The sequence below is a fragment of the Lampetra planeri genome, chromosome 14 (genome assembly GCF_965212315.1).
Source record: "Lampetra planeri chromosome 14, kcLamPlan1.2.h2, whole genome shotgun sequence".
NCBI lineage: Eukaryota > Metazoa > Chordata > Hyperoartia > Petromyzontiformes > Petromyzontidae > Lampetra > Lampetra planeri.
Window position 1 is genome coordinate 14,356,875 of NC_136120.1, and position 11,395 is coordinate 14,368,269.

The window sequence follows — 11,395 nt, forward strand, 5'->3', positions numbered from 1 at the left end:
ACCATGGACCCAGACCTAAACAATGTCACCTCGCCACCGAATCCCCTTCTCGGATCGCACCACTGTCGCCGTTGAGTCTCACCCCGACCCGGAAGAATTCTCGCGCTGGCGAGCAGAGTGCAACAACGTGCACGTCCAGAACGAACTCCGCATTCGAAACCCCCCAAACATCGCACCTCCTGGCTTTGACATTCCTCCGCGGACACGCCGCTCATTTCTCGTTCATAAATGGAACATTTAAGATCAGTAACAACGGCGCGATTGTGGCGACGCAACCCAAACGATGGACCACAACGGAGACACAGAGACAGAGACACAGAGATAGAGACACAGAGACAGAGAGACACACATACACAGAGACACAGACAGAGAGAGACAAACACAGAGAGACAGAGACACAGAGACACACGGAGACACGGAGACACAGAGCGAGACGAACTCCGAGCGATGCAAAGCGACCCATCGACACTGAGATATACGTACACGCAGAGATCCCGACATCGGCATCGAGCTCACCAACACATCCATGTTGCCATCACGCGCGAGAAGAGAATGAGAAGAGAATGAGAAGAGAACGAGAAGAGAATGAGAAGAGAACGAGAAGAGAATGAGAAGAGAATGAGAAGAGAATGAGAATAGAACGAGAAGAGAACGAGAAGAGAACGAGAAGAGAACGAGAAGAGAACGAGAAGAGAATGAGAAGAGAACGAGAAGAGAACGAGAAGAGAATGAGAAGAGAACGAGAAGAGAATGAGAAGAAAACGAGAAGAGAACGAGAAGAGAACGAGAAGAGAATGAGAAGAGAACGAGAAGAGAATGAGAAGAGAACGAGAAGAGAATGAGAAGAGAATGAGAAGAGAACGAGAAGAGAATGAGAAGAGAACGAGAAGAGAATGAGAAGAAAACGAGAAGAGAACGAGAAGAGAACGAGAAGAGAATGAGAAGAGAACGAGAAGAGAATGAGAAGAGAACGAGAAGAGAATGAGAAGAGAATGAGAAGAGAATGAGAAGAGAACGAGAAGAGAACGAGAAGAGAATGAGAAGAGAACGAGAAGAGAATGAGAAGAGAACGAGAAAAGAATGAGAAGAGAATGAGAAGAGAATGAGAAGAGAACGAGCAAGAGAACGAGAAGAGAACGAGAAGAGAACGAGAAGAGAATGAGAAGAGAACGAGAAGAGAATGAGAAGAGAACGAGCAAGAGAACGAGAAGAGAACGAGAAGAGAACGAGAAGAGAATGAGAAGAGAATGAGAAGAGAATGAGAAGAGAACGAGCAAGAGAACGAGAAGAGAACGAGAAGAGAATGAGAAGAGAACGAGAAGAGAACGAGAAGAGAATGAGAAGAGAATGAGAAGAGAATGAGAAGAGAACGAGCAAGAGAACGAGAAGAGAACGAGAAGAGAACGAGAAGAGAACGAGAAGAGAACGAGAAGAGAACGAGAAGAGAACGAGAAGAGAACGAGCAAGAGAACGAGAAGAGAACGAGCAAGAGAACGAGCTTCTCGTTATCCATTGATGCGTCCCGTGCCTGCATACGCGCGTGTGAGGGGGGTTACGTGAGGGGGGGGGGGCTACGCGTGAGGGGGGGGGGGCTACGCGTGCTGCTGTCGGCCGAGTCGGGTTGCTGCTGCGTGAGAGGGTGGAGAAAGTGCCGAGAGTGCGATAAGTGCAGGTGAGTGGTGAGTGAGTGGTGAGTGAGTGGTGAGTGAGTGGTGGGTGAGTGGTGAGTGGTGAGTGAGTGGTGGGTGAGTGGTGGGTGAGTGGTGAGTGGTGAGTGAGTGGTGAGTGGTGAGTGAGTGGTGAGTGAGTGGTGAGTGAGTGGTGAGTACTGGATGGGTGCTATGCGCGTGTTCCTGGCCCCAGGCCGCAGGTGCAGCTGCCGGTCTCGTCACGTGCTCGCCGCGCTGGGCTTCGTGGGGCTGGCCCTGGTGTACGCGCTGCGCGTGAACCTCAGCGTGGCCATGGTGGCCATGGTGAACAGCACCGGGGCTGCGCACCGGGACAACAGCAACAGCAGCGCCTACTGCCCGCTGCCCGTGCCCAGCAACGGCAGCCGCCCCGCCCAGCTGCCCTCTGTGCGTCACAGACACGCGCACTCAGCGCCACGACCACGAGCCTCACCCTGAGCCCGACCAGGAGCCCCAACCAGGAGTCAGACCCTGACCCTTCCTCTCACCCATCACTGAGCCCAACCCTGAGCCCGACCGCGTCTCACGAAGAGCAGCACAGCCTCACAGCGCCAGTCAAATGTGGCTATCTCAAGATGCTACACAAACACGGCGGGCATACTTCCTTTACAGAGATAAGGATGTCTTAGATCAGCGGGGAACCCCAAAGGTATTGAACCTGGTACGGGTGGAAGGGTGTTCCACAGTGTGAGGGTCAGAGCAAAATGACCGACCGATGACCCAACGGAGGTCGACTGTTGCTGAAGTGGAGAGTGAGCTGAGAGGTAGACAGAGGCGATTCAATGGAGAGTCTTGGAGACACTGAGTGCGATATAATGATTTAAAACAATCCCAGATGGGATTGGGCGCCAGTGGAGTGATTGACGGGGTGAGTGAGGAGTCAGCGGCATGTTGGTCGACTTTGAATGTTGAGGTGAGGGATGTGTGGAGACTCTAAAGGAGAAAGTTGCAAGTCGGGATGTGATGACCTTGACCCATGACCCCACCATATACCCCGCCCCCCTCAGGTCGCCGTTTACAACTGGGATTCGAAAATCCAGGGATGGATCCTCAGCTCCTTCTTCTACGGCTACATCATCACCCAGGTGCGCTCCGCTCGCTCTACCCGCTCCATCCGCTCCACCTGTTCCCCCACCCCCCGCCCCACTCCACCTCGCCGCTCCACCCCATCTCAGGATCCTAGAAGGGGGTTGGGCCTCCAAAAATCTCCCCCCCCCCGCCTCCGCACACCTCCCCCACAGGTGCCCGGGGGTTACCTGGCTGCCAGGTACGGAGGCAAGCTGCTGTTCGGGGTGGGCGTGATGGTCACCACGGTGCTCACGCTGCTCACGCCGCTGGCCGCCGACCTCGGGGTGCCCTGGATCATCCTCGTGCGCGTGCTGGAGGGCGTCGGAGAGGTGCGCTCCCACACGGCTCCAGGCGGCTCCACCCGCTCCCCGGGGGGTCGATCACCCTCACCAGACCCCCTAGCGAGACCCCCTAGCGAGACCCCCTAGCGAGACCCCCTAGCGAGACCCCCTAGCGAGACCCCCTAGAGAGACCCCCTAGCGAGACCTCTAGCGAGAACTTCGAGCCACATCCTCTCGTATCCAGGCCGCACTTTCTGTAGCAGCAGCACGTCCCTTTGGCAATCCACTTCTGGATGAAGGTCACCAAAGTGACTTGACCATACTTCACCACTCTGGCCAGTGCAGACGACTGTCGTTGCACCCTCCATGCCGATAATCTGGACGTCTCCACTCCCCGGTTCATGATGACGGATCCGAGTTTCATCGGCAGCGATGACGCAACATATAAAAAAGCGTCGCCTTCCTGGGCAAAGAGGCGCAGGCATGGCGATGATAGCGCAGCCGTCTCGCCGACAATGCTCCGTGCAGCGTCTCCTCGCTCTACACTCGTCCATCACGCGTGCCACCCACGAGGCGCTCAGGGCCTGCCAGGGTCGGCCCTGCACCACCAAACGCCCCTCATTCATGAACTTGTACTCGCCTATCGACGCCCCCTCGTGTGGAACAACGAGTCGCTCCAGGGAATTGTCGTTTGAAATAGCGGCCAAATAGTCAACTTGTCAGCCATGGGGTCTGAGCTGCCATTGATCCACTCCGTGGTGCGCGGTGTCAGTGGAGGCGCGCGACCCCCGCCGCCCCTCCCGAGTCCCCGGGGCGCTGCTCCACGTTGAGGCTGCAGCAGCTCAGCCAGGGGGGGTCCCCCACCTCGTCCCGACGACCGCCAGGGAGCAGCGAGACGCGCCGCGCGGGGAGCGACGGGGTCCGGCCTGGAGCCGCGTGGGGGGGCCACCCGTCCGTGCCTCCCCAGAGACGGCGACTCCGGCGTCAGTGGTGGAGCGTGGCGGGTGCATGCTGGTGGTTGAGGTGGTGCATGCTGGTGGTTGAGGTGGTGCATGCTGGTGGTTGAGGTGGTGCATGCTGGTGGTGACTTGTGGTGCATGCTGGTGGTGACTGGTGGTGCATGCTGGGTTGAGGTGGTGCATGCTGGTGGGGACTGGTAGTGCATGCTGGTGGTTGAGGTGGTGCATGCTGGTGGTTGAGGTGGTGCATGCTGGTGGTTGAGGTGGTGCATGCTGGTGGTGACTGGTGGTGCATGCTGGTGGTGACTGGTGGTGCATGCTGGTGGTGACTGGTGGTGCATGCTGGCGGGGACTGGTGGTTCACTTTCGTGGTTGAGGTGGTTCTCGTAGTGACTTGGGAGTCGTGGTTAACGTGGTCGTGACATTCTGCTGCGGATGAGTGCGTGGTAAGGGCAAAGTGTGGGTGTGGTTCAGACACTTGTACCATCGGTAGGGTCTGGTGTCCTGTTTTGGTGGTGAAGGTAGTGGGGTGTTGGGGTGCTGTTGCCACGGTGGGGGTCTGACGTGGTTGAGCTGGTAATGGTGGTGGTGGTGAGCACTCGTGTGGTCCGCAGGGCGTCACCTACCCCACCATGCACGCCATGTGGGCGCTCTGGGCGCCTCCGTATGAGAGGAGCACCCTCATCAGCATCTGTTACTCCGGTAAGAACATACAGCCGCCTCCACCACCACCACCACCATTAGCACCACTACCACCACCGCACTCCACCCCCCCTCCCCCGTGTGCCACGTCCAGGTGGACACTTCGGCACCGTGGTGACCATGCCGCTGTCGGGGATGATCGCTGAGACGCTCGGGTGGCCTGCAATCTTCTACATCTTCGGTACGAAGAGTCGCGGTGCACGGGGGGCACGGGGGGCACGGGGGGCACGGGGGGAGACATCGCGGCTGTTCGGTGGGGAGGCAGTGGCACTCAAAGTACGGCTGAATGAAGAGCCACTCAAACATCTCCGTTCAGGTGTGAAAGCCGCCCAATTACCTCCGCCGAGGCTGAATGAGCGGCTGCTGCGCTTCCGTTGAATCACCGAAGCTCGCAATGGGTTTGCAGCGCGATCTCCGGTGTTGAGAGAGCGGTGAGGGGTGCAATGGGGCACAGGGCAGAGGGGGGCACAGCGCAGAGGGGGGCACAGGGCAGAGGGGGGCACACAGACACAGGGGACGCACACCGGCCAAACCGATGTGGCCCCTTTTACAAAAATCCATCCCGTGGTACTTTGCATTCTAAAAAGTACAAACATTACCACACTCTGACAGCAGATGGGAAGTTTTAAAGAGGATAAAACATTTTAACACGTATGCTTTCGCGACCAATATCATCCATAAGAGGTGTTTTGGGTTAGATCGCGTAAATATATAAATGCGTCGTCAAAACCCGCCACCACCCGACACAGGCAACTCGTCAGGGTTGTCACGTAAACAGCACGTGCCAGTTCGTCACGAGCACAGCAAGTGACCTGGGGTAGTCGTCTGCCTGTAGGGGGGCGATGATTGTTGCTGTTTGACCTTGCCTAGGGGCACCCCCAGCGGCTGCTGTCCCTGTGTATGAGTCTGCCAGCACAGGGCGATGATGGGTGCTGTGATCTCAGTTCAGTAATTTGCGGTGTCATTTGGCAAATGTGGACCCTGACGCCAGCACACAACGGCCAACTCTTGCCAGTGACGTCACAGTGTCCTTGACTGCCCCCCGTGAAGCCGACGGGCGCGTGGCGCGGCCACGCTCGATACGCGCCGCGGGGCTCACGGGGCCCCTGGGACGCGTCACGGCCCCCCCAGGTCGAGACGGCAGTACAGCCAGCAGAGGGGTGTTGACTCACAAGTGGGAACTCCCCAGGAAATTCACTGGCCACGTCAGCCTCAGAGAAGCGGACTTCTCAAAAGTTCATGAACGAACGGCGACTTGATAAACATGACCCCACGTGGGAGACGGAGGTCCGGGGGGAGACACGAGCGCGGGGACGTTCCTCCCCGTCGGGTGTTCGGGCCCCGCGCTGACCCAGCGGTGTCGGCGTGGGCCTAACGCGGTCCTTCTCGTGGCGGCAGGGGGCATGGGCCTGCTGTGGTCCTTCTTTTGGTACTTCTTCGCCTTCAGCTCCCCGGACAGCCACCCGCGCATCTCCCTGGCCGAGCGAGAGTACATCCAGACCACGCTGCGGGCGGAGCGCCAGGCCGTGAGTGATGGAGGACGCGGCTCGGTCTCAACGGGGCTGGATTTCAACCTTTGCCCGACTCCCATTCTGACTCCTGTATTCGTGCCTTCTCCCTGTGAGTCGAGCACCTTCGGTTGTAAATGGTTGCCGAGCACAGGCTGCTCAAGGCTCCAACATGCCGTGTAAACAACAACCAACAGCAACGTTAAGATTGCGATGCGTTAACACGAGTCTTGAAGTGGGCGAGGTTATTTTTGCAAGAACTCGGGGAAAGAGATGATGGGAGGGAATTCCAAGGTGGACAAGTGCGAGGGAAACAGCAGAGAGAGATGTTGTGTGACCGAGTGGGTGGGTGGGGGTGTGACCGAGTGGGTGGGTGGTGGTGTGACCGAGTGGGTGGGTGGGTGGAGGTGTTGTGAGTGGGTGGGTGGTGGTGTGAGTGGGTGGGTGGGTGGGGGTGTTGTGAGTGGGTGGGTGGGTGGTGGTGTGACCGAGTGGGTGGGTGGGGGTGTTGTGACCGAGTGGGTGGGTGGGGGTGTTGTGAGTGGGTGGGAGGTGTTGTGAGTGGGTGGGTGGGAGGTGTTGTGAGTGGGTGGGTGGTGTTGTGAGTGGGTGGGTGGGGGTGTTGTGAGTGGGTGGGTGGGGGTGTTGTGAGTGGGTGGGTGGGGGTGTTGTGAGTGGGTGGGTGGGTGGTGGTGTGACCGAGTGGGTGGGTGGGGGTGTTGTGAGTGGGTGGGTGGGTGGGGGTGTTGTGACCTGAGATGTGGCGGTTGAACAGTGTGGAGGAAACGAAAGTGTCTGATAGACCGAGTCCTCAACACTGGTGAAGGAATCAACGAGCGAAGTTCACGGCAACAGCGATCATGGACGTAGCGATAGAAGAGTGATGATAAGGTGACTGATCGCCGGTGAGCGGGTGGGTGGAGTGAACGGGTGGCTGGAGTGAACGGGTGGGTGGGTCGTTGAGTGGGTAAGGCAGTGAACGGGTGGGTGAGTCGTTGAGTGGGTAAGGGAGTGACTAGAAATGAGGGCTGGATCAGCGTAAGTTCTGCAGCGCGAGTGAACCTGTGCGCACATTAAGAAAATACCAAAATCAGTACGATGACGATCTTTCAGTCCCCTGGACTTCCGTCCCTTTAAGTCTGCTCTGCCTACGACCTGCTTCTCTAAAACCACATCCCCTTCCTCGCCTACCCCGTCACTCCCGATATTTCGCCCTCCGTGTCCGCGGGGCTCAGGTTGAGAAGAGCGTTTCGTCCGTGCCCTGGCTGCGCATCGCCCTGAGTGCCCCCGTGTGGGCGCTCAGCGTGGCCATGTTCTGCAGCAGCTGGGCCTTCTACACCATCTTTACCTCCATGCCCACCTTCATGAGCACCGTGCTGCATTTCGATCTCCAGGAGGTGAGGCGGCAGGGTCGGAAGGCGTGGACAGGGCCCCCCGGGGGCACGGCTAGGGTGGCTGGGTCAGGGGGCCACCCGGCAGACTGCCGCAGTGTGCGTGTCGCCTGCGTGTCCTTGCCACTTGTCCGAAAGTCAGCATCCGTGTTCTCGTGGCAGGAATCGATTTAGACAGAGATTTGACACTGGTCTTGCGGTGAACTTTATTGCAGTAAACTGCTCGGTTGTACTAGACCCAGTTCGACTCAGAAATATGTCCTGCTGACCCTGGAGTGTGTGGTGCGCGTGGTGGCAGAACGGCCAGCTGAGCGCGCTGCCCTACCTCGCGGGCTGGCTGTGCACGCTGCTCGGCGGTTGGGCCGCGGACGCCATCCTGCGGCGGAAGCTGCTCTCCACCACGGCCACTCGAAAGTCCCTGACTTTCCTAGGTGCGACCCACGTTCACTCAGTGGCCCAACTCGCTCCTTCATCCATTCGTTCACCAAACTCGCTGCTCTTCATTGGCCACATGGAACCATCCACATTCTGCGTCGCGACGTGGCGTTGCATGTCGCGGTGACGTTTGCGTCCAGGTCTCGCAGCCCCCGGCGCCTTCCTGGTGGGCGCCGCGTTCGTGGGCTGTGACCACGTCCTGGCCGTGTGCTTCCTCACGTTCGCCGTGGGCACCAGCTCCTTCGCCACGGCTGGCTGCTGGGTCAACCAGCTGGACATCGCGCCCCAGTGAGACACAGCCACGACCTCCAACAGCAGCATTGTCAACACACAGTGTGGGATGAAAGAGCGGCGACTCAGAGGCGCGAGGAGGAACCACAGGCGAGCGGGAAGGCAGCCACGCAGTGAGCCGGCGCCAGCAATTTGCCCTCCATATACAGTGCGGTATTAAGGGGGTTTCGGTCAATTAATTAACGTTTATTTATCGGAAGAAAACGGAGAATCTAGAAAAAACCCCACGTGTGCGAGAGGGAAACTGCATCCCGTGCAGACGGGAGAGGTGGAGTCCACATTTGCTGTACTGCCGTTTCTTGGCGAACCAGGGCACGGCTCGTCAACACGCACGGGAAGGGAGGTTAGCGAAATTTACGCGATCCACCAATCCTCGCCTCCACAGTGCCTGGCTGCAGGCCTGCACCACAACCAAGCCAACACTTCAACTACAGCTACCACGACAATCCCAACCACACAGCCACAACTGTGGCTGATCTCGAGGGGGGAAGGTGGTGGTGATAAATTGCCCCCCACATTGGTACCTAGAATGTGTTTATCTTATTAATATTACCAGAGGAAATGCATTGAAAGCTTGTATTATTATTAAAGTAGGGCCCTGTTTAAAAGCCTCTACATTTTGGGATTGCTTCCTCCACCTTGGCAAGTTTATCTATCCTCATCGGACCACAACTACCGATAGATACCACGTCCACCACCACAGCCGGCTTGGGTGTGGTGCTGGCCAACGAGTGTAGCTCCGCCCTTCATAGGTGCTCGCTAAGAGGACTTGCCTCAAAAGTCTGCTCAGGCTACACGGGGGATCTTTGTGATGAATCACCAAGAGATAATTGTCGGATGCCATCGCAGGTACGCCGCGGTGCTGCTGGGAATCTCCAACACCATCAGCAACCTCCCGGGCTTCCTGGCGCCCGTGGCCACCGGCTACCTGACCGAACACGTAGGAACCACAGACCAACACAGCCCCGTCACGGTAACGTTCTTCCGTTACGGACACACGGTAACGTCGCGTGCTCGTGGTGTGCAGAACACGCTGATGGAGTGGCAGGTGGTGTTCTACCTCTCGGCCGCAATCAGCTTGTTCGGAGCGCTCTTCTACGTGGCATTTGGATCAGGGGAGCAGCAGAGCTGGGCTTGGGAAGCGGAGCCCGAGGTGGGGGCCTCCCCAGGGGTCTCCTTTCTCACCGAGACCAGTCTGACCATCAAGGGGCTGGACCCTCCAGTCACGTCGTAATGGGCCCAGGGGCTGCCGGAGAGACCCCCCCCCCCTTCCCCCCGGGTTCCACCGGTCTCTCCGGGATGGACGGCAGAGTTACTCTCACCCGCTTGCGGTATATTATTTCCCCACTGCACACGCGCGGTTCGGCCCCAACCACCATCCACAGCCAGTATCCACAACATGCACAACCACCATCAACCAGCAACCACAGCCACCAGACAACACCCACTATCAATCAGAATCAAGCAGCTTCTGTGGCCATCAACCATTACATACATCCACCAAAACCACGACCAACCAGCATCAATCCATCATCGCCCACGGCCATCTCTCAGCGGTGGACAGTGCTGCCGCTAACCTGATGGCCTCCGCATTGGCAGCAAACGTGCGAGTTTAAATCACGAGCAGCTGTCCCCGAGGCTTCTCCAGCCTCGTCTGATGTGGGATTCGTGCGACACGGGGATGGAACGGAGCCCCATCCCCGTGCGAGCTACTGCTCGCCAGGGGCTCAGCGAGCAGCCTCGAGCAGAAACTCACATTATTGATTTATTATCCACTCAGAATTCACTCGATCCCTCCTTAACTGCACTGCTCACAACCCTCCCAGGACTTTCATGTGGCAGAGTTGGGGCTCGGGCCACGAGCCAGGACTGGGGTTCGTGGTATTGTCAAAGGATAGGGCTCGACGAAGGGATATTGGTAGGGTTGTAAGTCGGGGAAGATGGGGACTATGATTAGACTGAGCATATGAAATTATTTGGTTATGGCGATGGCTAGCATTACAGCAAGAACGATGGTCAGTGTTAAGGGTTATGGGTTTTAGGTGATTGTATTATGGTTTGATCACCGTCTAGTTGATGGCTGTGTATGGGTAACGTTCATTGTTCAGATCTATGCTATGGATGCAGTCATGACAAGGACTGGGGTAGTGTTAAGGTTAAACAAGTGCATCAGGATTTGGGTCTGCGGTCAGTAGACTCTACTGACCGCGGACCCAAATCCTGATGCACTATTTTTTAACCTTAACACTACCCCAGTCCTTGTCATGACTGCATCCATAGCATAGATCTGAACAAGACAAAGCATACGAATGAACATACAACAGAAAGCTCAACAAACTCGCATGGCAATACGCACTGTGTACTCCCCGTGTATATGGTGTATGTGTGTACTCCCCGTGTATACTGTGTGCGTGCGTGTACTCCCCGTGTATACTGTGTGCGTGCGTGTACTCCCCGTATATACTGTGTGCGTGCGTGTACTCCCCGTGTATACTGTGTGCGTGCGTGTACTCCCCGTGTATACTGTGTGCGTGCGTGTACTCCCCGTATACGGTGTGCATGCATGTACTCCCCGTGTATACTGTGTGCATGCGTGTACTCCCCTTGTATACGGTATGTGTGCGTGTACTCCGTGTATACTGTGTGCGTGCGTGTACTCCCCGTGTATACTGTGTGCATGCGTGTACTCCCCGTGTATACAGTGTGCATGCGTGTACTCCCCGTGTATACTGTGTGCGTGCGTGTACTCCCCGTATACTGTGTGCATGCGTGTACTCCCCGTGTATACTGTGTGCATGCGTGTACTCCCCGTGTATACTGTGTGCATGCGTGTACTCCCCGTGTATACTGTGTGCATGCGTGTACTCCCCGTATACTGTGTGCATGCGTGTACTCCCCGTGTATACTGTGTGCGTGCGTGTACTCCCCGTGTATACTGTGTGCATGCGTGTACTCCCCGTGTATACTGTGTGCATGCGTGTACTCCCCTTGTATACGGTATGTGTGCGTGTACTCCGTGTATACTGTGTGCGTGCGTGTACTCCCCGTGTATACTGTGTGCATGCGTGTACT

The 11,395-nt window shown here is 57.2% G+C and overlaps 1 protein-coding gene across 1 annotated transcript; it reads left to right on the forward strand.

Annotated features, from left to right (window-relative positions):
* The first annotated feature begins 1,626 nt into the window (after positions 1 to 1,626).
* LOC144722430 (sialin-like) lies at positions 1,627 to 10,517 on the forward strand. Its single transcript, XM_078600686.1, has 11 exons — positions 1,627 to 2,075; positions 2,696 to 2,773; positions 2,930 to 3,085; positions 4,611 to 4,698; positions 4,793 to 4,879; positions 6,097 to 6,224; positions 7,442 to 7,603; positions 7,896 to 8,028; positions 8,173 to 8,320; positions 9,173 to 9,263; positions 9,351 to 10,517. Exons 1-11 carry the CDS (start codon positions 1,833 to 1,835, stop codon positions 9,555 to 9,557), a joined length of 1,521 nt encoding a protein of 506 aa, XP_078456812.1. The 5' UTR covers positions 1,627 to 1,832; the 3' UTR covers positions 9,558 to 10,517.
* The last annotated feature ends 878 nt before the right edge of the window (positions 10,518 to 11,395 follow it).